At 38.4% G+C, this 27,165-nt stretch overlaps 2 protein-coding genes, 1 long non-coding RNA gene and 1 pseudogene across 3 annotated transcripts; 1 reads left to right on the forward strand and 3 right to left on the reverse strand.

Annotated features, from left to right (window-relative positions):
• Positions 1–4,506: 4,506 nt before the first annotated feature.
• LOC137244453 (uncharacterized) lies at positions 4,507–10,479 on the reverse strand. Its single transcript, XM_067773441.1, has 5 exons — positions 8,761–10,479; positions 8,523–8,701; positions 8,334–8,467; positions 6,204–6,592; positions 4,507–6,144 (listed from the first exon to the last, which is right to left on the reverse strand). The coding sequence occupies exons 4-5, from the start codon at positions 6,349–6,351 to the stop codon at positions 5,984–5,986; spliced, it is 309 nt and encodes a 102-aa protein (XP_067629542.1). The 5' UTR covers positions 6,352–6,592; positions 8,334–8,467; positions 8,523–8,701; positions 8,761–10,479; the 3' UTR covers positions 4,507–5,983.
• A 4,245-nt stretch (positions 10,480–14,724) lies between these two features.
• LOC137244452 (T-complex protein 1 subunit eta-like) lies at positions 14,725–16,092 on the reverse strand. Its single transcript, XM_067773440.1, has 3 exons — positions 15,966–16,092; positions 15,568–15,910; positions 14,725–15,514 (listed from the first exon to the last, which is right to left on the reverse strand). Exons 1-2 carry the CDS (start codon positions 15,985–15,987, stop codon positions 15,597–15,599), a joined length of 336 nt encoding a protein of 111 aa, XP_067629541.1. The 5' UTR covers positions 15,988–16,092; the 3' UTR covers positions 14,725–15,514; positions 15,568–15,596.
• On the reverse strand, positions 16,091–16,663 carry LOC137244454 (uncharacterized). The gene is made up of 3 exons (XR_010951012.1): positions 16,535–16,663; positions 16,244–16,470; positions 16,091–16,183 (listed from the first exon to the last, which is right to left on the reverse strand). It is a non-coding gene; the product is annotated as an uncharacterized lncRNA (long non-coding RNA).
• Positions 16,664–20,359: 3,696 nt separating this feature from the next.
• LOC137246035 (T-complex protein 1 subunit eta-like) overlaps positions 20,360–27,165 on the forward strand; it is a 67,757-nt pseudogene continuing 60,951 nt past the window's right edge.

Raw genomic sequence — 27,165 nt, forward strand, 5'->3', positions numbered from 1 at the left:
TTTTCGGGATTCGTCCGGAAACCCATCGGAGTTTTTTCTGGACTTTTTCTGGACTATTTTGGGATAATTTGCGGCCCCTTTAGAGATCAATTCTGGATGGTTTTCGGGATCCATCCGAGATCCCGTCAGTGTCATTTCGGGACTATTTCGGAATCATTTTGGGACTTTGATAATTTCTGCATGATTTTCGGGATCTGTCCGGGATCCTGTCGGAGTTATTTCGGGACTATTCCGAACTATTTCGGGATCATTTGCCGACCCTTCAGAAATCAATTCTGGATGGTTTTCGGGATCCGTCCGGGATCCCGTCAGTGTCATTTCGGGACTCTTTCGGAATCATTTTGGACTCCTTGATAATTTCTGCATGATTTTCGGGATCTCTCCGGGATCCCGTCGGAGTTATTTCGGGACTTTTTTGGGTCTATTTCGGGATCATTTGGAGACCCTTTAGGGTCATTTCGTGACTTTTTCTGTATTATTTCGGGATCATTTGGGGACCCTCTCGGCATCGTTTCTGGAAGTATTTCGGGATTCCGTCCGGGATCCCGTCAGGGTAATTTCGGGACTTTTTCGGGACTATTTCGGAAACATTTTGAGACCCCTCCGGAATAATTTCTGGATGATTTTCGGGATCTGTCCGGGATCCCGTCGGAGCTTTTCGGGACTATTCCGAACTATTTCGGGATCATTTGCCGACCCTTCAGAGACCAATTCTGGATGGTTTTCGGGCTCCGTCCGGGATCCCGTCAATGTCATTTCGGAACTTTTTCGGGACTATTTCGGAATCATTTTGGGACCCCTCCTTGATAATTTCTGCATAATTTTCGGGATCTGTCCGGGATCCCGTCGGAGTTATTTCGGGACCATTTCGGGATAATTTCTGAATGATTTTCGGGATTCGTCCGGGATCCCGTCGGAGTTATTTCGGGACTTTTCTGGGATTATTTGGGTATCCCTCCAGATTCATGGATGGCTTTCGTGATCCCGTCAGGGTCAAATCGGGACTTTTTCGGGACTATTTCCAGATCATTCGGAGACCCTTCCGGCATTATCTCGGGATGTTTTTCGGGATCCATACGGAATCCCGTCAGCGTACTTTAGGAACTTTTTCAGGGCTATATCGGGTTCCGTCAAAAACATTTTGAGACTTTTTTGGGAGTATTTCGGGATCATTTGAGGATAGATATTTCAGGGATAATTTCTGGATGATTTTCGGGATTCCTGCAGGATCCCGTCAGGATCATTTTGGGACCCCTCCGGGATAATTTCTGATTCGCATTCGGTATCCCGTCGGAGTTATTTCGGGATTTTTTTCTGGATTATTTCGGGATCATTTTGAGACCCTTCCGGGATAATTTCTGTATGATTTACGGGATCTGTCCGGGATTCCGTCGGAGATTTTTCGGGACTCTTTCCGGACTATTTCGTAATCATTTGCGGACCCTTCAGAGATCAATTCTAGATGGTTTTCTAGATCCCGTCAGGGTCATTTCACGAATTTTTCAGGACTAATTCGGAATCATTTTGGGACCCCTCCTGGTTAATTTCTGGATGATTTTCGGGATCTGTCCGGGAATTTTATTATCATCTTGGGACCGTTCCGGGATCATTTTAGGTCTCTTCGCAACCGGTAGGTCTGCACACATGCCTTTTTAAATTATGAGCTTTTATGGCCGTGGATTTGCTGCTAATTATTCGTAATTAAAATTCGGTATGTTTTATCTTCAATCTAACACAGCTTTTTCGTTCTATTTTTGAGTATTTTAAATGAATCGTGTAACGAACTGTTATAACTATAATTACACTTTTTGTAATATACCCGAAAAAGCAACACTATTTTCATCTAAAAAATTCTCTTTGGTTTTAACTAATTGTACTTTCACTCCTTTGTTCTATGAGTAGCAATTCTTTCACCCCTCTCATATCAGTTAATTTAATTTAAAAACAAAATGTATTTTTTTTTATTCGAAAAAACTGTATTGTACTATTCAAGAAAGCGTGCCTTTCATCTTATCTTCTAATTTAGTTCTTTTTTTTTACTAAATTACAAAAATAAAATACATTAGACAAAAATAATTTTTAAACAGATAACTTGATAAGCAGGCTAACGTGAATAGCATATATATTTTATTTTCTCCTTGCGGACGGGGCCGCGGTTAAAGGCTAATTTATAATATATATTAGATTAGATTAGATATTAGATATTAGATTAGATACGCAGTAGACAGTACAATTATTATATATTTGCACATGGTTTAACTATATGGTTGGCTCATGTGTACAAAACCAAATATGTTAATTCAGATTGTCAAAATCTGCGTGTTGGTGTTATGCGAATGGAATGAAAACAAAAAACTTACCAGTTTGTGTACCTATGTTGTAAGAAAATGTTGCCAATGTGTTGGTTTCATTTTGAGTTTGCCATCTTTTGACAATCCCATCGACCATGCAATGAAAAAAACAAAATCAGCTGATGAGATGAGCCTACTATATAATTGAGCCATGATATTTGCAATACATTCTTAAATTTTCGAATGAAAGGCGTTGACATATATAAAGTCACGGACTTACTGCCATTGTTATACTTCTGTCATTACAATAATTGTTGAGTAATGATATTTACCCCTATTCTGCATTTCGATTACGTTCCCGTTCTACGCTCCGCTTAAATCGAAGTTGGGTATTCTGCATTACGACGGAATCGTAACGAGAAGAGGAAGAACAAATGATTTTTCGAAATCAGCTGTTTGTACGGAATGTGTGAACATTGGAACTAAATAAATTAGAGAACATTTGTAAAAAACACTGAAAAATGTTAGTATTTTATTATCCAAGGCATTTTGTACAAAGAAAAGGAATAGAATATATTGCCGCCGTGTTATATTTTTTTGAGTGAAAAGCTTTCATAATTGTGTGTTTTGTCCAATTCCCTGCCGTGGCCACCAAGTATTGTTAAAACGGATTCCTGCACGAATATAGTTGACATTTTCTGAATTTTATGGATGCTAATTTCATTGCAGTGGCCTAAAATACTTTATGAAGATTTATTTATTCTTTCCGCAAATTTGAATCTGTACCAACCCATGCTGGTAGCTGCCTTCAGCAAAAAAACCTCAAAGCAGCCATTACGCGGTTAATTGCTGTTAAGGAAGTCAAAGCATTTCTCGGAACTTATGCATCAAATATATCTAAGACATACTTAAATGCGTCTTTATTCAATCTAAAGTTTTTGTTGAATCTAAAAATATATGACATATATGAAGGTTTATCACTTTCAGCACCAACTTACAATTCATCGATCATCCTGAATGGATCACTGATGTCCCTCAATCTCCGTCTTTCCACTCTCACGTCTACATTGTGGGACGCATTGTCCTCCTCTTCAATTAATGTTTCCATAATTTATTTTTGTTCAATATTCACTAATTTATAAATTTTTCACAAATATTTCTTTATTTTGTTGTGTTCTAATTTCATCAATCTCGCTGATTTCGAAAAATCATTTGCTCTTCCTCTCCTCGTTACGATTCCGTCGTAATGCAGAATTCCCAACTTCGACTTAAGCGGAGCGTAGAACGGGAACGTAATCTAAATGCAGAATAGGGGTGATAGAGTAATATTCACCCCTATTCTGCATTTCGACTTGGATTGGAATTTTTTCGATTTGGCAAATTTAGTATTCTGTGTTCCAATCTCTTCCGATCCAACTTGGAATCGTTCGATTTTGTGTATTCTGCATTTCGATCGTACCCTGCAAAAACGCTCCGCGTCATTTCACTAGTCATTTTACAGTCATTGTGACTTTGTGTGTGTGCGGTTATATTCACAGTCACATTTGCATGGGCGTGAATAGGTTTTGTGACCAAATTTTCTGTTTCATTCCTATTAATGTGATCGTGCATTCCGCTCCCACCTATAGGATGTGAGCATAGTACTGTGCTGCTCACACACGTAACAATGCTCGTCAAATGGCGGTCATATTCTCCGTCATTTCACTCAACATTTTCGAATCATTTGACAATCAATTTTACTGCGGTTTTACCGCCTATCACACCGTATGCCCTGGGTTCAACTCCCGGGCAGAGCAACATCAAAATTTTAGAAATAAGATTTTTCAATTAGAAGAAAATTTTTCTAAGCGGGGTCGCCCCTCGGCAGTGTTTGGCAAGCACTCCGGGTGTATTTCTGCCATGAAAAGCTCTCAGTGAAAACTCATCTGCTTTGCAGATGCCGTTCGGAGTCGGCATAAAACATATAGGTCCCGTCCGGCCAATTTGTAGGGAAAATCAAGAGGAGCACGACGCAAATTGGAAGAGAAGCTCGGCCTTAGATCTCTTCGGAGGTTATCGCGCCTTTCATTTATTTATTTTTTTTTATATACATGAATTTTACCTGCAGATTTGCTTTACCTGGAGCAGTCATATGATTAAAATATGAACCAAAAAAATTGAATTTTCAATATTTATTATTTTCAATATTATTATATATGTACATGAAATTGGAACTTATATTAATACAGTTCATATAAAAAAGAAGTAAGTACTTTAATAATAAATAAACTCGCTTAATTGGTTTTTGTTTTCCAATTGAAATCTTTTCTAAGCGAGCAGAAAATAATTTTAAGCTTTAGAAAAAACTCCAATTATTTGAATAATCTACAACTTAAAGCTTAGTAGAAATTCAGATTAGGTTTGCTTTATTTCAGATCAAGAATATTCAAAGGTGTCGTGGAATCAGATTGCTGTCATAATTGAATTTGAAAGTAATAAAGTAAAGTAAAATACGAATTTAAAAATGTACGACAAGTAATTGAGTCAGACTTATTATTGTTCTAAATCTAATCATTCAAGCAATAATTCAAGTCTAATTCCGACAGGAATCGGACACGACATACCTTATTATATATTTACATGAAATTGTAACTTAAATTAATACATTTCATATAAAGAAAAGTAAGTATTTTAATAATAAATGAATTAATACATTTCATATAAAGAAAAGTAAGTATTTTAATAATAAATGAACTCGCTTAATTGGTTTTCGTTTTCCAATTGAAATCTTTTCCAAACGAACAGAAAATAATTTTAAGCTTTAGAAAAAACTCCAATTATTTGAATCAATTTAAATCTACAACTTAAAGCTAATTAGAAATTCAGATTAGATTTACTCTTTTTTTTTCAGATCAAGAATATTCAAAGGTGTCGTGGAATCCGATTGCTGTCGTAATTGAATTTGAAAGTAATAAAGTAAAGTAAAATATGAATTTAAAAATGTAGGACTAGTAATTGAGTCAGACTTATTATTGTTCTAAATCTAATCATTCCAGCAATAATTCTGCAACCCTTAGCAGAAGTATTGATTGGTTTCAAATCTAATTCCAACAGCAATCGTACCACGACATACTTTATTATATATGTACATGAAATTGTAACTTAAATTAATACAGTTCATGTAGCGAAAAGTAAGTATTTTAATAATAACATAAACTCGCTTAATTGGTTGATATAAAAAAGAAATAAGTACTTTAATAACAACATAAAAAATATATTAATTGCTTTGAGCTATATTGTTGCAGCGTCGTCTAAGTGGCCAGCACTGTACATAGCAAAATATTGTTATATTACATTATATTATATTCATAATAATTAAATGCTTGCAAAGCTTAAGCGTTTTTTGGTTTAAACTTACTATCAAATTAAAATTTTAATAAATTTCACACTTCAAACGTCGCCGCAACAGCCTACACTAAACCAGTAAAAAAATTCATAATCCTTTTTTAAGTTCAAACAAAAATTGTTTAAGCTCTCCTGCGGCAGTCAAACGTTCTTTATCTATAATGCGCCGTCATCTTGTTGGTCAATCGCGCGCCGCAATAGCTATTGGTGGGAATTGACATTCATCATAAATTAGCGAAGGCACGGTCCTGCGTAAGCACACCGCTCACCTGTGTTGGCAAAAGATATGATGATACTGTCTTAGATAGTTAGTCGGAACAGCCGCTATTCGGCGAATAGAGAGTTGTGTCGGTGGCAGCAGCTACAACAGCAGTTTCTGACTTTGCATCATCCGTACAGTGTGATGAATGCTTCTCTGCTTTTTCCAATTGCCTGGCGGCAGCAATTTTTGCTACTTGTAAAGCTAAAGCTGTAATGCAAATAAATAGATGGGTTAAAATGGTTTTCGTATGTTATTCAATAACTCACCGTCTAATGCCATCATCACAGCCTTTTTACCGATTTTGAATATGTTTACTGTTTCAGTATTCAGACCCAGTTCGTTTGGTGCAATATTTTTGATTTGATGAATATGTATACTATCCGTTAGGCAGACAATTAGGTGCGTTCGATTCATTCATATACTGTGGGTATTTGAGCCGTAGACGCAATGGCAGATATTTTGATTCTTTTTGAAGTGTAACATTTGTAAACAGTTGGGTTTCTCTGCTGTCACCATCACCACTCGAGAGCTATTGAAGAAACGCTCCACCAAGATAATATGTTGCGATTTACGCGCATAGATTTCTTCCACCTTGTCACAGTTATTGATGGAGAAAATGCGAAAGCCATATTTACCATCCAATACCGAAATGGAACTGTAGAGGAAGAAACATTTTATAAAATTTAATAAAATCAAAAAATGATAGTTGTGCTAAAATTGGGTAACGTATTGTATGTTAAAGTATAGCGAAGTCTCAGCGGCTTTGTCCTGGTCAAAATTGAGTTTGAATAGGTTTTATTCTTCATCCTTAGAAACATGTACGAAGGTACCTGGTAAGATAATAAAAATCTGCATCGCTTTTTTGGCAATAACTTAAAAAAACTCATATTCAAACTTCTGCTTAACTTCTACATATCAATAGCTACCTTTACCACCAGGAGTCACTATTGCTTCTACGCCTATGCTATTGTTTCCTACATCGACGAGCTTTGTAATAAAAAAAAAACAGCTATCTTCCCAATCTCTCCAGTTTTGTCGCCTCGCGAAACCTGATATTGTCACCAACCAAATCATCGGTGACCTTATTTAAAACACGACCGCGCCAAATGTCGACCATATGACAATACCCTACCGACTGTCTTACACCTTAAAATTTTGGGTATGACTTTCGATCAGGATCTACATCTTGGAGAGAATGCACTAGTAATTGTAACGAAAATCCAGAGCTGTAACAAATATTTAATATAATTCGATAAATCGGCTGTACTTGGGGTAAATATAAATAGACGTTTGCATGGTACGCGTCTCCGATATGGTCGCCAAGCCTAAAGGTTACTCACTGGAAGAAAATACAGGCCTGCCAAAATGCTGCCCCAAAACCGCTACGGGCTGCCTTCTTATGTCCTCGGAACACCACCTGCACAATGAAGCGAGAAAACTCCCAATAAGGGAAATAAATGAAATGCTTGCTACCCAAACAGTTTCTGTAGTATACTCAGAAACCCGGGCATCCCAACAGACATCTGATTGTTGATCCAACACCGCTTAGGGGCTTAAAGAGTAATCTCCGTAAGCATTATGAGCAAATACGACACCTGAGAACTCAGCCGTATGAAGCAAAAAAACACAAGCAGGTCCTCAGTGAACTCCACAAACAGGCGTCGTACCTTTATGCTAGGAATTGCCCGGTGAATCCAGTACTCAAAGAACAGTACCCAAAACTTGCGGAAGAGGACTGCATACTACCCAGGGAAAAGCGAGTCACTCTGGATAGTTGTGATAGTTCTGGATACTGTCACAGGTTAAACTCTTACCTATCCAGAATCAACCCCGACATACAAAATGTATGCCCCGCTTGCAATGTGTCCCAACATGACACCAACCATCTCTTTAATTGTAGGGTAGAACCAACGCCTCTAACACCCCTTTCATTATGCTCCATCCCTGTTGAAACAGCAAGTTTCCTTGGACTCCCGTTAGAGGATATCGGTGACAATTTGTGATCGGTCGCACCTATTAGGTGGGGCGAAGCACTGCTACAACAATAACAACAATCTCGGGAACGATTAATATCATCACTTTAAACCTTCTAAGCCATCCCGCCGCACCCCCTATTTCCACGAGGAACTTGGGGTCGCCATTACACATTACACTGAACGAGCCCACGGCGACGTTACTGATCAGTTAAACGCCTTACAGGTAGTTGGCAAAAGAAACGGCATATACGACCAGAAGGCACTCGAAGACGATGCCTCAAAACTACAACCAAAAGCAATAATTATCATTTCACTGACACAAATTTTATAGTTTTTTCTTCCGGAGTTGGACACAATCTTTTCATAATATTACTTAACAATTTAAGATTAGACATTTTTTCAATTTGTATTTTGACTTACCAGCAACAACAGAATCATGTTTAATTGTACGCCGCACAATCATTATAGCATCATGTAACGAAGCTAAGTTTCTTCCAAAAATTGTTCGGCACCGCCACGTAAAATCAATGTATATGTTCTAGCATTAACGCAACCTTTAAATAATTATAAACTATAAAAATGAAATTAATGTCAAACCCACTATCAAACCCTGGAAAATGCTGAAATGTTCACCACCAACTTGACGTTCTTCAAAGTAATTACATTGACCCAAAACACTTGAATTAATATCATTAGCTGTAGTCGTAACAGCACCTTCACAAGCTTTCATTGTACGTTTCAAATCTTCTTCTGGTACACTAACAGAACATTTCACTATCTGCAAAATACTGTGTACCAACATCACCAATTGGTAGTTTAGAAAACACAACATTGGCGCCTTACTTACCTAGTTTATTGTACAAGAGACGACATTCAGCAGTAACAATTTTCTGATACTCTTGGACATTGGAGGACATTGCTGTGGCAGAGCATTTTTCCAATAAAGCACTTTGTTGTTCCTTTGATTGGCGCTTCGACATGTGCAGCCATGTCATGCATAATTATAATGCTTTACGTATAGCTTTGTTACGGTCTGCTGTTATGGTCTACGGTTACGGTCCACTTGGGAGCGTTTTCGTGCGAACACACCTAGTGACTGGTGATGGGGCGAAAGTTCCGATACAAAAGTATCCAAAAACAAGAAAGAAAGACCGGCGATCACTAGCGAAAAAATTGCCACAAGTTTTCCGGCAAGAAAAAAAGGAGGAAGGTTGGTAAATTGCGTGAGCAAAATTTTTGGCGGACCTACAATTATATAAAAGGGGTTATATAACATCTAGAGGCACAACTTCAACAGCAAAGGCGTCAAGCTCAGTTAATATACTGCTTCAGTAACCTTATTGCTCACTTCAACTGCGCATCCCCAACGATACTCAACTAATCACAAAACATCCTCGCCGACTGTGCGCGTAAGCAGGTAAATGTCCAGAAACTAGGAAAGAGTCGATAGCACAAAGTACCGAAACCGTTCATTCCGACAAATCTCGTTTCTACGCGTCTATTTTGGGTGGTAATAAACCTTACACCGGTTGTGTTGTGTGGACACAAGATCCAGTTGAAGTAGGTCGGCGTCCGCAGTCACACATAGTGAGATAAACCCCTTCCTCTACATTTACGAAGAACACTACCACCTGCGGAAAAGCGTCCGACACCACCTCCGCCTCCAGGGCCAGCAGTACGCTGCAGCGTAATACAACTAACGTCAAAATGGCCAAGTAATCCGGCTCGTAAAGGGCAGCACGAAGCTTTATCGCCACCCGGTTCATTCGGTTACCTCGGCCCGAAGCGCCAACCACCACCAACGGCGCCTACTATTATCACGGGCATCACCATCGGTAGTACCTCCCCCAACCCCTTCATTAGAGCCATCCACGAGCGCAGCAACCACCAGACGTACCGCCACCACCAGTTGCAACGCACGTAGTAGGGCCGCGAACATAGGCCTACGGCCACTAATGTTAACACTGACAACAGGCGGTACCACCGACAACAATACTAGCCACAACCTTATCAGCTACGACCATAACGGCTACAGCAATACTAGCCGCAACCTTATCAGCTACGACCATAACGGCTACAACAATACTCGCCGCAACCTTATCAGCTACGACCATACCGGCTACAACAATACTAGGCGCAACCTTATCAGCAACGACCATAACGGCTACAAGAATACTAGCCGCAACCTTATCAGCTACGACCATACGGGCTACAACAATACCAGCGTAACAATACCAGCTACAATAACCACCGCAGGGCAGCGAACATAGGCCTGCGGCCATCCCGATTACGACAACGAATATCAGCGGTTAAAGCAGTGAGTTTGTTCCGATACTGACTAAATATACGTATTTGTAGCCTCAACCTTGTTCTTTCATTTTTTTTATGACTCTGCAACAACATATAGTATTAATATACCAACATATTCAAATTTAAGGCTACAACCCTAGTATAGAATCTTAACATGTAATACATACATACATGTATATACCTAAGTTAAAGAGAGCAAGCAGCACCCACTTGTAGTAAAGTTAAAAAAGTAGACGTAACGTAATGTTAAGTTAAAGAGGTTTAATTAACTTAGAAGCAAGAAAAAAAAAAACAAAACAATACCAGCACTGACTGGTAAATGCAAAACAGTTTACGTTTTACTTGAACATGTAAAACGATTCCGTTAATTTTACTATAAATTTAAAAGTTTACGTTTTACTCGAATATGTAAAACAATTTCGTTGACGAGTATGATTTACTATGAATTTAAAAGTTTACGTTTTACTTGAATATGTGAAACGATTTCTTCGAGGAGTATGATTTACCCCAAATTTAATCTTAATTGCTTTTATAACAAATTTTCTTAGTACATATTACATATTAGTGTCATTATACTATACGTTATACCAATTTGCTATTTTGTTAAACTCAAAATAAGTTCTACTACAATAACATAATAATTTTGTAAGGGGCCCCAATTATCGGAATTCGTATCCAAACTTTATAGCCCTAAAATATGTTTTGTGAATAGCAAAAGAAAAAAAGGGCATTAAACCAAATTTTTACTTTGTATGTAGTATATTTATTATCCATAAGCACATTTAATTACATTTTTTTTTCTCACACCAAGCGTTTAGAACCCTTATCAAAAAAAAAGGGGGTGACATAAATATAGGTATAGCTTGAAATATTACGAGCAAAAGTAAGAGAAAAGAAAGGAACCCCCAACAGGACAAACTTAGCCAGACTTAAATATTCATATTAGATTTCGTTTTCAATTTCGGCCCAATAAAGTGGGAATCTGTTGGATCATTTTTTTTCTCTCCCTTTATAGGCTACACGCACTTACATACATTTTCATAGCGTAAATAGCTGCTCGTAGTTCAACATTTTTTTCTCGTTCTGAAGTTGTCTTGGGACGATGCTATAAGCAGCCTTGTTTTGGCTTTAGAGCCTAGGCGGTAGCCCTGGTTAAGAAACCTGTACTACCGTAAAATTTTTTTTGTAGCATACATACGTTAATAATAATGAAATTTGAATAAACTTTGTAATTAAAATGGGAATGCTGGTGTTCCCTCTATATATTCGGTCCTTTTCCCCTTTTCTTTACTTTTCAGCTTTTTTTTGTTCTTTTGAATTTCAGCTTTAGTAACCGGCCATGTCCGGTTCGGTAAATTTTTTTTGCGGTTATTTTTTTTGAATTTAAATTTTTTGAATGTTAACGGTCTGTCCGTGACATCCGGTTCGTCCGGATGTTGTTTTATTTTGAATTATAAGCGTTTTGAGTCGTATCTGCTTGGACGGATCAGGGTGTCCGGAGTGATCATTGTCTCCGGTAGCTGAGGGATCCACGAGACTTAACGTCAGTTCTCCGGATTTTTGCATTCACCCGATGAGGCAGTGCTGAACGCACTTAGTTTTTTTTTGTAGTTGGGATTTTACGTTGCCGGAATGTTGTCCGTAGTCGGCGTTGGAATAATTTTGTCCGCTAATTGGGTTTTTTTTTGTAATGTTTAAATTTTTTTTATATATAACTTTTTCTTTGCCGAATTTGTGTTGTCTGGTGTGAGTGTGTGAGCGAATGGTAGGACCCCAGCTCAGCCCACGTCTCAGGTGGTACCGCAGAATATCACCTGGATTGTGACGGGTTGAGCTGGGATTCAAAGTGACACCCTTCCCTGTCCCACCAGTCTGGGGAGCGGCCCTTGAAGCCGCTCCACCCATAGCGGCGGAGGCAGGAGGGGTGTCCGGGTGAATGAACGGGAAGCCTCAGCACCCCCAGCCAGTCCCACTAGCGTCAGGTCTTCGAAGCGAAACAGGTTTGTTACGGTCTGTTGTTATGGTCTACGGTTACGGTCCACTTGGGAGCGTTTTCGTGCGAACACACCTAGTGACTGGTGATGGGGCGAAAGTTGCGATACAAAAGTATCGAAAAACAAGAAAGAAAGACCGGCGATCACTAGCGAAAAAATTGCCACGAGTTTTCCGGCAAGAAAAAAAGAAGGTTGGTAAATTGCGTGAGCAAAATTTTTGGCGGCCCTACAATTATATAAAAGGGATTATATAACATCTAGGGTCACAACTTCAACAGCAAAGGCGTCAAGCTCAGTTAATATACTGCTTCAGTAACCTTATTGCTCACTTCAACTGCGCATCCCCAACGATACTCAACTAATCAGAAAACATCCTCGCCGGCTGTGCGCGTAAGCAGGTAAATGTCCAGAAACTAGGAGAGTCGATAGCACAAAGTACCGAAACCGTTCATTCCGACAAATCTCGTTTCTACGCGTCTATTTTGGGTGGTAATAAACCTTACACCGGTTGTGTTGTGTGGACACAAGATCCAGTTGAAGTAGGTCGGCGTCCGCAGTCACACATAGTGAGATAAACCCCTTCCTCTACGTTTACGAAGAACACTACCACCTGCTAAAAGGCGTCCGACACCACCTCCGCCTCCAGGGCCAGCAGTACGCTGCAGCGTAATACAACTAACGTCAAAATGGCCAAGTCATCCGGCTCGTAAAGGGCAGCACGAAGCTTTATCGCCACGCGGTTCATTCGGTTACCTCGGCCCGAAGCGCCAACCACCACCAACGGCGCTACTATTATCACGGGCATCACCATCGGTAGTATCTCCCCCAACCCCTTCATTAGCGCCAACCACGAGCGCAGCAACCACCAGACGTACCGCCACCACCAGTGGCAACGCACGTAGCAGGGCCGCGAACATAGGCCTGCGGCCACTAATGTTAACACTGACAACAGACGGTACCACCGACAACAATACTAGCCACAACCTTATCAGCTACGACCATAACGGCTACAACAATACTAACCGCAACCTTATCAGCTACGACCATAACGGCTACAACAATACTAGCGGCAACCTTATCAGCTACGACCATACCGGCTACAACAATACTAGCCGCAACCCTATCAGCTACGACCATAACGGCTACAACAATACTAGTCGCAACCTTATCAGCTACGACCATACGGGCTACAACAATACCAGCGTAACAATACCAGCTACAATAACCACCGCAGGGCAGCGAACATAGGCCTGCGGCCATCCCGATTACGACAACGAATATCAGCGGTTAAAGCGGTGAGTTCGTTCCGATACTGACTAAATATACGTATTTGTAGCCTCAACCTAGTTCTTTCACTTTTTTTATGACTCTGCAACAACATATAGTATTAATATACCAACATATTCAAATTTAAGGCTACAACCCTAGTATAGAATCTTAACATGTAATATATACATACATGCATATACCTAAGTTAAAGAGAGCAAGCAGCATCCACTTGTAGTAAAGTTAAAAAAGTAGACGTAACGTAATGTTAAGTTAAAGAGGTTTAATTAACTTAGAAGCAAGAAAAAAAAAAACAAAACAATACCAGCACTGACTGGTAAATGCAAAACAGTTTACGTTTTACTTGAACATGTAAAACGATTTCGTTAATTTTACTATAAATTTAAAAGTTCACGTTTTACTTGAACATGTAAAACAATTTCGTTAATTTTACTAAAAATTTAAAAGTTCACGTTTTACCTGAGCATGTAAAACGATTCCGTTAATTTTACTATAAATTTAAAAGTTTACGTTTTACTCGAATATGTAAAACGATTTCGTTGACGAGTATGATTTACTATGAATTTAAAAGTTTACGTTTTACTTGAATATGTGAAACGATTTCTTCGAGGAGTATGATTTACCCCAAATTTAATCTTAATTGCTTTTATAACAAATTTTCTTAGTACATATTACATATTAGTGTCATTATACTATACGTTATACCAATTTGCTATTTTGTTAAACTCAAAATAAGTTCTACTACAATAACATAATAATTTTGTAAGGGGCCCCAATTATCGGAATTTGTATCCAAACTTTATAGCCCTAAAATATGTTTTGTGAATAGCAAAAGAAAAAAGGGAATTAAACCAAATTTTTACTTTGTATGTAGTATATTTACTATCCATAAGCACATTTAATTACATTTTTTTTCTCACACCAAGCGTTTATAACCCTTATCAAAAAAAAAGGGGGTGACATAAATATAGGTATAGCTTGAAATATTACGAGCAAAAGTAAGAGAAAAGAAAGGAACCCCCAACGTGACAAACTTAGCCAGACTTAAATATTCATATTAGATTTCGTTTTCAATTTCGGCCCAATAAAGTGGGAAACTGTTGGATCATTTTTTTCTCTCCCTTTCTAGGCTACACGCACGTACATACATTTTCATAGCGTAAATAGCTGCTCGTAGTTCAACATTTTTTTCTCGTTCTGAAGTTGTCTTGGGACGATGCTATAAGCAGCCTTGTTTTAGCTTTGGAGCCTAGGCGGTAGCCCTGGTTAAGAAACCTGTACTACCGTAAAATTTTTTTTTGTAGCATACATACATTAATAATAATGAAATTTGAATAAACTTTGTAATTAAAATGGGAATGCTGGTGTTCTGGCTCATTTAGAAGGCACGTAGGGTTACCAGGTAAGGGGCCACCGAAAAATAAGTGCGTCGGTGGCCATGGATTTTGAGGGTGGGCATAGCACCGGGCGTCGCAACACCACCCGCGGCGCCCCTCTATATATTCGGCCCTTTTCCCTTTTCTTTACTTTTCAGTTTTTTTTTGTTCTTTTGAATTTCAGCTTTAGTAACCGGTCATGTCCGGTTCGGTAAATTTTTTTTGCGGTTATTTTTTTTTAATTTAAATTTTTTGAATGTTAACGGTCTGTGCGTGACATCCGGTTCGTCCGGATGTTGTTTTATTTTGAATTATAAGCGTTTTGAGTCGTCTCTGCGCTTCTTTCAGTTTATTTTAAATTTGACAGCTGCTAGTTTGATAGGCATGATAGGAACTTTTTTCTGCTTATGGCGCAGGAACAGTAAGGTTGGCAAGGACCCGCCCCAGCCGAGAATGACTAGCCACTGTGCACCAACACATCATGCCGACCGCCTTCCTTACTGCTTCCACCGTAGATGCGATTCCATAACAGCTTTAATGATGATACGTGCATGCACGCCTCCTCAACATATGGTTTAACTTGTTTTAAGATTTCAGCTGCTTAAAGTACTACTGAGGTGGTGCCATCGCCGACCTGCTAAGAGAAACATTTTTATTCTACACATTCTAATATAACAAAAAACTTACTTCAGCATCTTGAGATTTGGCGATGTCTATTAGAGTTTTACGGCTGGATGCACAATATCCAATAGTTTCATAATGGTTGCACCATCATTTGAAATTGTGGCCTTACCACTGGAATCAACAATATGCTTGTCCATACTGCGTGGACCCAATGTAGTGCGTACAGCGTTCACAATTGATTGCGAGGCATTGATGTTGGATATGAGTTGAGGTTTACCTTGAGAGCTATCTGTACCCACACATTTTTTACACAAAAACTCATATGTACCCAATACAAGTTCAGGACGTTCATATTTATCGACACGCCGTCCGGTGTGGCCCAGATGTTGCAAATATACAGTTGGCACTGTTGAAAAAAAATATGGATCAATGAAAACAAGTAAAAGTGAAATATTTTTTACCATCTGTTGTTACTTTACACATAAGACATTGGTAACGACGACCAGCATCTACAAATGACGTATGAGCCTTACAACGATTACATCTAATTGGACCCAATTCACCAAAATTTACAATGGGTGGCTCAACCGTTCGTGCCATTGGTTAGACGGTAAGTGTAATGGACAAAGCTGTTGTTTTTAATAAATCAGCTGTTGCAGGTATGCAATACAAAGAGGACCTGCAAAGAAGAAAAATCAATGTAATTGCCAAACAAAACATTAATTTCGAATAGCGATACCTAACGTAACGTAGCGAGGAGTTACCCTGATCTTCTACCACATATTTTGTGGTCACCAATGGTGGTAATAAACCCTGTTCATTAGTAATAAAAGCACCACCAGCGCTATTTTTATTTTCAATGATAACGCTTATCGGATTTGGCATCTGATCGGGATCTAAACGGCGTTGGGCTTGATCATACTGTTGCGGCTGTTGATATTTGCCAGTAACAGGTGCAGGTGGTTGCTAAAGAAAATAACACAAAAATAATCATCAGCAAATTTGTAAATTATTAGTTGTATTAGCATACATTATAACCAGGACGTCCGGACGTGTCCGGGTATTGGGGGTTGACCCGGCTTGGGTGGTTGACTGAGCATTGGCGTCTGCCCAGGTTGTGTTGGTGGCATAATTTGACTCATGTAACCACGTGGTTCACCTAGTTGTTTTAGAGGATAACCTGGATGTTGAGGTTGTGGTGGATAGCCTGGATTTTGTGGCATTGGCAGATAGCCAGCCTGGGGAGGTTGTTGATGCTGCTATCGTGGCATTGCATAACCCGGTTGCTGTTGTTGTATATACCTTGGTATAACTGGATGTGGTGTCATTGCACCACCTGGTCCAGTTGATGCGGGCGGCATACCTGGAGGACCATGTTTCTCATGGCCACCAAATGGCTGGTGCATATGTTGTTGAGGTGGCATTTGACCGGATTGTGACTGCATTAGACCAGACTTTCGTGACATTGGACACGATTGCGGTGGCATTTGCTATTCACCTGTGTGCTGGTATGGAGCTACAACACCGCTGTACTTGATGTTGTTGGTGTAGCTGAAACTGGTGGTTGACCAGTCTAGAAAAATAACAAAAATTTATTAAACACAAAGTATGAGGCAAGCCAGGTATATTTGCCCTATTTATAGTCATCTGATTGGGACCACCAGGTACAGCTTTCCCTAGCGTCGTCGTTGCTTGAGGCGATGGTGAATCCATGGAAGTAGGCGCATTGGCTTGAGGCGGCGGCTTAGCTGTTTCACCATATTGACCAGCTATAAAGTTATTGTTCGGTTGTTGTTGCTTGTTGTTTTAATTTAATTTAATGCTCAAAAATTCGCGGAAAATGGCGGACTCGCTGAAAATTTTTTTCCACACAAAAATGACATATTTCACAATACCTATGAATATAGTAGGTGCGAGAGAGCACGATACATTGTGGCAAAGCTAAATTTGTCAACATGCAGGGTAGTTTCGTTTTTCTAAGTTGTAAATTAGTTGGCGGAAAAATATTTTCTTCTTATTTTTTTTATTAATTTATAACAGAATTTTTACAAAAGTGTAAGTAAAACTTGTTAAGAAACGAAGAAGGCTTGATAATGATTGTTTTTTATATTTTTCCAGGTCAAAAACAACATGTCGATGTCGAAGTCCTTGGACGTATTTGCCCCGCAATATCTAACACACACTTGAAAGCATCCTTATTAAGTTTTTTTGAACCTAAATAAGAAAACAAGTCATTAAACTTTACCACTTTTAAGTTCAATTTCTTACAATTCGTCACTCATCTCAAGCGGATTACACAAATCTCGCAATATTTGCCTTTCCATTCTCGCCTGGCCATTTTCGTATGCGTTGCTTTCCAACTCCACAAATAATGCCCCGGCTATTGCCCAGCAAAAATCTAGTGACCGAAAATGGCGACCAACAACAAAATTTCCCACATTGTTCCACAACTGTTAGTATGACAGAATGAGATGGCCTAATTGAAATGTCCGATCCATATATGCTTGCCTTTTCTTACATGATATGTACCCTCAAATACGTCACAAAAATTTTCTGCGAATCCGCCATTTGTTATTTTGAGCTTGAAACACAAGCGCAGCAATAGAGTAATAAAAATTTATTTACAAATAATTTCGGATATAATAAAAACTAAATTTAAATAAAGTGTTGTGTGCGCTACGGTATTTGCATTTTATATTAATAATATATTTATATTTTCCACAAGAGAACCAAAATCAAGTAAGTTTTAATGGATGTAGGTTATTGCATTTTTGGTAGCATCTGCGTACAGTGAATAATTCAATTCGTGCATGCAATTTCTTTTGTGATTGTGGAAAAGTTGTTGTGGAAAAAATGTTTTAATTTATGTTGTCTTTTAATGCATGTTTATTGGAAAGCCAAGAAAAAATAGTCGCTCAGCATCAGGTGGGGTAATTTTGTTTTTGTATGTAAATGAACATTGCGAAAAATGTGACTATCGCTGCTTTGATGAAGGTGGTCTTTGCGAATATTTTTCCCCATGGTAATAATCTAGTTGAGGGGTCCACTTCTAATACGCTACCAAAAATAACGAAAGAAGTGTCAGAAGACGCGTATTAATCTCGAGAATAATCCGAAGGCGGTAAATAAAAATGGTATCTCTGTCCGGAGATATTTGTAGTTGAAGTTGGTGATTTTCATGTGGTTGTTGTTGTGTTCGTGCCCACAAAAAAAATTGTGCATCACCGTGGCGGTAGCCACGGTTATACCACACCCCCGGACTTGGCATGGCGTAGCCCAGGGTTATTTTTTATAAGCGCGGCCGAAGGCCGCCAACGCAGAAAGTTGTTTTGCGCAAAAATACTATGGATTCCTCCCCCCGTTACGGAGGTACCCGCGGGTCATTTTTCGGTTTTTCGTTAATATCTTTTGAACGAGTTAAAATTTTTATTTTCCGCCTTCGGATTATTAATACTGATATCAAGACGCGACGTTTGGACGCGTATTAGCAGTCGACTCCTCAACTAGACTATTACCCAAATAAATATTGTTCTTCCGCCTACTTGTTTATTTGGAGGGTTTCGTTCTGACTCTCCACCACCAGCTGAGATACGCGAAGTACACCCCAGTGGGTTAGGGGCTAAGAATATACCCATTTCGGCCACTAGATTTTTGCTGGGATGGTTCCTATTCTAAGCTAAGGCGGAAATTCAAAATTTTATTTCGTTTCGGAGAACGGCCTCAGCACCCCCTGGTCAATATGGTGAAACAGCTAAGCCGCCGCCTCAAGCCAATGCGCCTACTTCCATGGATTCACCATCGCCTCAAGCAACGACGACGCTAGGCAAATATACCTGGCTTGCCTCATACTTTGTGTTTAATAAATTTTTGTTATTTTTCTAGACTGGTCAACCACCAGTTTCAGCTACACCAACAACATCAAGTACAGCGGTGTTGTAGCTCCATACCAGCACACAGGTGAATAGCAAATGCCACCGCAATCGTGTCCAATGTCACGAAAGTCTGGTCTAATGCAGTCACAATCCGGTCAAATGCCACCTCAACAACATATGCACCAGCCATTTGGTGGCCATGAGAAACATGGTCCTCCAGGTATGCCGCCCGCATCAACTGGACCAGGTGGGGCAATGACACCACATCCAGTTATACCAAGGTATATACCACAACAGCAACCGGGTTATGCAATGCCACGATAGCAGCATCAACAACCTCCCCAGGCTGGCTATCTGCCAATGCCACAAAATCCAGGCTATCCACCACAACCTCAACATCCAGGTTATCCTCTAAAACAACTAGGTGAACCACGTGGTTACATGAGTCAAATTATGCCACCAACACAACCTGGGCAGACGCCAATGCTCAGTCAACCACCCAAGCCGGGTCAACCCCCAATACCCGGACACGTCCGGACGTCCTGGTTATAATGTATGCTAATACAACTAATAATTTACAAATTTGCTGATGATTATTTTTGTGTTATTTTCTTTAGCAACCACCTGCACCTGTTACTGGCAAATATCAACAGCCGCAACAGTATGATCAAGCCCAACGCCGTTTAGATCCCGATCAGATGCCAAATCCGATAAGCGTTATCATTGAAAATAAAAATAGCGCTGGTGGTGCTTTTATTACTAATGAACAGGGTTTATTACCACCATTGGTGACCACAAAATATGTGGTAGAAGATCAGGGTAACTCCTCGCTACGTTACGTTAGGTATCGCTATTCGAAATTAATGTTTTGTTTGGCAATTACATTGATTTTTCTTCTTTGCAGGTCCTCTTTGTATTGCATACATGCAACAGCTGATTTATTAAAAACAACAGCTTTGTCCTTTACACTTACCATCTCACCAATGGCACGCGCGGTTGAGGGTGAATATGAGCCACCCATTGTAAATTTTGGTGAAATGGGTCCTATTAGATGTAATTGTTTGCAAGGCTAAAATGCAATTTGTAGATGCTGGTCGTCGTTTCCAATGTCTAATGTGTAAAGTAACAACAGATGGTAAAAAAAATCTTTCACTTTTACTTGTGTTCATTGATACATATTTTTTCTCAACAGTGCCAACTGAATATTTCCAACATTTGGGCCACACCGGACAGCGTGTCGATAAATATGAACGTCCTGAACTTGTATTGGGTACATGAGTGTATAGAAAATATTTGGGTACCGATAGCTCTCTAGGTAGAACCTCAACTCATATCTAACATCAATGCCTCGCATTCAATGGGGGATGCTGTACGCACTACATTGGGTTCACACAGTATGGACAAACATATTGTTGATTCCAGTGGTAGGGCCACAATTTCAAATGATGGGGCAACCATTATGGATATTGTATCCAGCCGTGAAACTCTAGTCGACATCGCCAAATCTCAAAATGCTGAGGTAAGTTTTTTGTTATATTAGAATGTGTAGAATAAAAATGTTTCTCTTATCAGGTCGGCGATGACACCACTTCAGTAGTACTTTAAGCATGTGAAATCATAAAACAAGTTAAGCCATATGTGGAGGAAGGCGTGCATGCACGTATCATCATTAAAGCTATACGCAAAGTATTACAATTATGCATGACCAAAATATGACATGGCTGAACATGTCGAAGCGCCAATCAAAGGAACAACGACGTGCTTTATTGGAAAAATGCGCTGCCACAGCAATGTCCTCCAAACTTATTCATCAACAAAAAGATGTCTTTTCTAAAATGGTTGTGGACGCTGTACTTTTATTTGGTGGATCCAACGTCATACCAAAAATATAAAATCGCAAATTAAAATATAGAATTGGAATTCAAGGCTGAGCGTGACAATGCTGAAGTACGTATTGATAATGTTCAAGAGTATCAGAAAATTGTTGATGCTGAATGGCGTATTCTGTACAATAAACTAGCCAAGTACGACGCCAATGTTGTGTTATCTAAACTACCAATTGGTGATGTTGGTACACAGTATTTTGCAGATCGTGAAATGTTCTGTTAGTGTACCAGAATAAGATTTGAAACGTACAATGAAAGCTTGTGGTGCTGCTGTTATGACTACAGCTAATGATATTAATTCAAGTGTTTTGGGTCAATGTGATTACTTTGAAGAACGTCAAGTTGGTGGTGAACATTTCAACATTTTCCAAGGTTTGATAGTGGGTTTGACATTAATTTTATTTTTATAGTATATAATTATTTAAAGGTTGTGTTAATGCTAGAACACGTACATTGATTTTACGTGGCAGTGCCGAACAATTTTTGGAAGAAGAAGAAGAGCTTCGTTACATGATGGTACAATGATTGTGCAGCGTACAATTAAACATGATTCTATTGTTGCTGGTAAGTCAAAATACAACTTGAAAAAAATGTCTAATCTTAAATTGTTAAGTAATATTAAGAAAAGATTGTGTCCAACTACGGAAGTGTGTATTCTCTCAGCATTCTTTTAAAAAATTGTGATTTGTTGGTTCCATATTTTAAATCTCCATTCCTGAATGGCTCAAAACAATTTAACTCAAATCTAAAGTGTGTGTGTTATTGAATGGCAAAATATAATTCAAAATAGAGTGGGAATGTAGGAACCATTCCCAATCTTTAATGAATGCAAACTTGAAATGAATGCACACTTTTTTTCCATTCTGTACTAAATACTTTTTCCCTAGGGTTATTTTTTTGTATACTTTCATTGCCATCAGATATGTTAAACCAATTTAGGAGTTGGGTGCAAAAAATGGCGTAAAATTTATCTATAGAAATAATAGCCCCTTCTAATTATTCAAGTAGTTTAATATTTAAGAATTCATGAGCTTAACACCGGCTTATAATAAATGAATATTCAACCATTATTTTTGAAAAGAAAGAAAAATTTACTGGCACACTGCGATTTTAACAAAGGCTTCACTGATATTCGAACCGCGAATCATACGGTGAAACTGTAGTTGCCTTAAATCATGGAAATATGCCAGTAAATGTTTCTTTCTTTCCAGTTTCTCTTTAAACTTTGCAGACAATCTATTGCTTTCTTGCTATATGTCAAAATGGTTCTATATGTCCTACTTATTTTGCTGTTGTAGTAAAATGGATATTGCAAATGAATACTTTGTGCATTGACCAAATAGAGTAAATTGTGGATATTTTTTGCCGATAATATAACAAAAACAGATACTTGAGTTTAAGTCGTTTAAATTTAGATACATCAAAGTGCATAGGTCTTTCAGCGATTTCGTTGGAGCTTCCTAATTTCGATAAATATATGTATAATTCCATGGCATCGTCCTACAGGGATTCAGGCTTTTTCTATTCACCTGAGTCACCTTCCCAGTTTTCCTTCATATGTGCCATTTAAGTTCATTTATAATTTAAGTTCAATTATAATTTTCTGAACTACAAACAGAAATTCTGAACTTCAATTTTAATTTTCTGAACTACAAATAGAAATTCTGAGCTTGAATTTAAATTTTCTGAACTTCAATTGTAACTTTCGAACCTCAATTGCAGCTTTCTGAACTAAAATAAAAAAGGCATAGCATTAAAATTGGCGAATTACAAGTCAACTTACCCAAATTGTGAATTGCCTACTCGCGATTTGATGGTTTACTGCAACCAATAGTTCTGTTAGTTCTTCTCTTTTGTTTTCTATATCATTAATTAATTTATTTAAGTTTCCCTTAACTTTGTATGCATACAATCGCATACAATAAAATTTGTATTTATGGGTCACCAACAAGACTGAAAAACTATTCCTTCCTTAAGACTTATAGTTAATAATTTACAACTATTATAAATAATGTAATATATTATAAAGATGTTGAATAAAAGAAATGTTAATAGATTTGAATTATAGAAATTTTTTATTTATATAGCAGTATGATCCAAGTAAAAAAACGGTCATAATACTAGTGAAACGGTGGTCATATTAACGTAAAAATACTGTAGAAATACTCGTAAAGCTACAGGTATATAACTTAAAAAATGGCTGCCACAACGTGAATGTAAGAACAGTACAGCACTATAGTTTGTTTACATTTCGATAACGTAATACCGTATATGTGTGAGCAGTATGGAGATTCACATAAATAGGTACGACGGAATGGACTGGTCACAAAAGTGACGCCTGCCCTGTGCAAATGCTACTTAACGATTTACGTGTTCCATAGACACAGATATTAGTCATTTTCCTAATCAATTTACGGGCACATTTTTGCTGAGTGATTCCATTATAATAGACAGCTGTAATTTGTGTCTGTTCGTTGGGTCCAGTTATATGCCAAAGCAAGCTTCCGGAGTAGAGGAAGGTGAAGCGAAAACGTAAACAATTCTTGCGGAAAGAATAAATAAACCTTTATAAAGTATTTTAGGCCAGTGCAATGAAATTAGCATTCATAAAATGTCAACTACATTCGTGCAGGAATCCGTTTTAACAAAACTTGGTGGCCACGGCAGGGATTTGGCCAAAAGAACGACAAAAACACACTTACAATTATGAAAGCACTTCACTCAAAAAAATATAACACTGCGGCAATATATTCTATTGCTTTTTGTACAAAATGGCGTGGATAATAAAATATAAACGTTTTTCAGTGTTTTTTACAAATTTTCTTTATTTGATTTTGTTCCAATGTTCACACATTCCGTACAAACATTGCTCTTCCTCTTCTCGTTACGATTCCGTCGTAATGCAGAATACCCAACTTCGATTAAAGCGGAACGTAGAACGGGAACGTAATCGAAATGCAGAATAGGGGTGATTAATTCCCTTCCTTTTCTTGCCAGAATATCTAGTATCTGGTCATGAGTAACATCGATATCACTGTGAATATTCAACAGTGCAAACGTTCTTCTCCAGTTTTATTACGCAAATAGGTTTTTACTCTCCGTAAAGTAGAGAATGAACGTTCCCTTGAAGCTACCATAACTGGCAGTGTAGCAGCTATACTGAGAAAACTGTGTATTTGTCTGTCAAACTGCATATCACAAACGTCCAGAGCTTCAATAAAGGTGTTCGGCCTGTTTTCTGCAGGTACGTTCGAACAGAACCTATAATAAGTAACTGGTCACAATTTTTGATATTCGAATGAATTAATATATATTATCTTCTCCACATTTTCAAATCTGACTTAAACTCTTGAGTCGACTCAGTGACTTCATTCGGCCACTCTTTTTCGAAGATCTGAATGGTCTTATCCAACTCCTCGTCCTTCATTCCTGCACACCTTGCTGGAACAATGTTCTCTATTCTCGATGCTCCAAAAGTCTTGACTCAAGCTCTGCTGAGTACTTATCCAGGAATGGGATAAAAATAGAACGCCCATAGTACTCCTCAGGATTTCCGTCATAATTATCACGATTCGTCTGACGAACCGCTCTACGGGGAACAGTAAACGCAGTACCGATCAAATTTGCAATATGAGTAGCCGATTTGAACATCTCTTCCAAAATTTCGTCAGCTTTTTAACGCATGATCTTGATTTCTTCATAAATATCATTCGCGTATTGGACACATCGGCTCAGGTCATAATCTTCTTTTTGCAAATTAACGCTTAATCGAATAGTCAAGCAGAATATTGGCTGCAGCGCTGTCAACGAAATAATGAATGGATGGAAGCGAGCAATTCATTCCGCTGTACATCATCTGATCTGGCTTTAAGAATGTCCATTTCTTCAAGCGCTGAATCGATAAATATCAAGCAATCATGGAACAAGCTGAGTGTTGCCAGGAGTTCAACCCAACGCGTTTCACAGAATTTCAATATTCGGTTCTGTTTAGCATCAGGTTTTGAAGCAAGAATGTGTTCTTTAAGCAGATTTCAAGCCCTGTTTGATTTACGAAAAAAATTCACAATCTTTTTTACTGTTCCTAAAGCTGTATAACGCCAGAGAAATTTACATACTTAACCTATAGAGTAATATTAATTTTCCTTCCTTTTCTTGCCAGAATATCCAGTATCTGGTCATGAGTTTTATTTACTTTATTTTTGCTTGGATTCCAAGATAAAAAAACTGACGAACCTTTATCGGAACTTCAAAACACAAAAACAATTTCTATCATGAAAAAGCGAGACCACTATTCCCCCATAATTAGTGAGTTTGGCATGTTTTTGTTTGTGTATTACATTTTATTTTTACATTAACATTTGTAACAATAAAAACAATGCAAATAACACGCGAAAAATATTTCGGTCTCTAATGGTTCACTTTTTCACAAGATTTTAATTGTGTTTTTATGCACCAAATTTTCAAACTACAAACACAATTTTCATTTGTCAGAAAAAAATAAAGAAAAAACGGCCGAATGACAAAAAAAAACCTATCGAAAAACAAACTGGCTCATTTGTTTTTAATGAACTGGGTTGCATTTTTCTTGTATTTCGTTAGTTTTTTGAAATATAGTTTGCACACTTACACCAGTACTGAAGCCGCATTAGGAGGGAGTGCGACAAAAAATTTAAGATAAAATACAAGAAAAAAATACACGAAAATAAAGTAGTGTCATATAAGTATAAGCAGTTTCGGATCGGTGGAATGTCACACGCGTGGCAGATCGCCTGATTTAGATTGTGATTGGCACAATGCAGGTAGGGGAAATTCAAACCTGACTTTCTCACAATAGCCACTTTGAATTCTCCACTCATCGCTCTAACTCAATCATACCCTAAAAAATCCTAATTATAATAATTGCTTCCATAGTAAGAGAATACATGCTCCGGTGCCACGTTTCCACTCAAAGACCGAAAATTATCAAGTTACCCATGTAAAACAAAGATCTATATATGTAGGTCTCGAGTAGATCTACATAGATCTCCAAAAATGTATATCGAAGAGGTGTACGTATGTAGTTCTACATGTAACGAAAAGATCCGAATAACTTTCAGAAAAAGATCTACATTGATCTTGGGGAAAATCCATCTAGATTTTGAGGAGATCGATTTACATCTTCAGAGATCTATTTTAGATCGCGATCTTGTAAAAATGCAGGCCTAAATTGATCTGTACGGGCAGATTAACGCGAGATCTTTGTAGATCTACTCTTTTCTCTTGATAAAGCGAGTATAAGAATCGAAAGGGCTATGAAATTATGATTTGAATAGACACTTACCTCGTCCTTTCATGTACTTATTTTGTATGCCAAGCTTCCGTAATGTTGTCAGCAAAGTATTTGCCAGACCCGCACCGCTTACGTCAACAACAGGAACCAAACATAAGAAGTCTTCGCGAAGGTCGTGTTTTTTCATGATGGATTGGCCGTATCGAACTCCAATTGTGAATTGCTCGGCTTCACTAACATCACTAGTTTCATCAGCAGTGACTGAGAAGCACTTTGATTTATTGACCCGTCTTACTATCTCTTGCGTTATAATTTCAACGCCAGCCGCTATAATCTTATTTTGCGGTTTATATCTTAAATGCGTCGCATTAGCTTCATCAGTCTCCAAATGTCTTTTAAGAGTCAGATCTCCGCTTTCTCCGGCAAAACGAATAAGAGCTCCGAAATTCCCATCGTTTTCTTTAAGCATGTCAATAGATAAAGCACCATCATCTCTATGTCCCCGGAGGGAAAGCGCTTGTCTACAGCAAAATAAGACCGGGCGGATGATTGCACCTAGCTTTTGACAACTGCACTCGCCAATATCACTATCGATGTCTGCTTTCTTTTTTTCGTATATCAGTTGGAAATTTTG

The sequence above is a fragment of the Eurosta solidaginis genome, chromosome 3, assembly GCF_040869045.1.
Source record: "Eurosta solidaginis isolate ZX-2024a chromosome 3, ASM4086904v1, whole genome shotgun sequence".
Lineage (NCBI taxonomy): Eukaryota > Metazoa > Arthropoda > Insecta > Diptera > Tephritidae > Eurosta > Eurosta solidaginis.

Bases quoted from the DNA above. Each gene is read 5' to 3' on its own strand.
- LOC137244453 (XM_067773441.1), bottom strand. From the start codon at position 6,351: ATGAATCGAACGCACCTAATTGTCTGCCTAACGGATAGTATACATATT. The intron at 6,145-6,203 runs GTGAGTTATTGA...TTTGCATTACAG, and splicing joins TGTGATGATGGCATTAGACG to CTTTAGCTTTACAAGTAGCA.
- LOC137244452 (XM_067773440.1), bottom strand. From the start codon at position 15,987: ATGTGTAAAGTAACAACAGATG. The intron at 15,911-15,965 runs GTAAAAAATATT...TTTTTTCAACAG, and splicing joins GTGTAAAGTAACAACAGATG to TGCCAACTGTATATTTGCAA.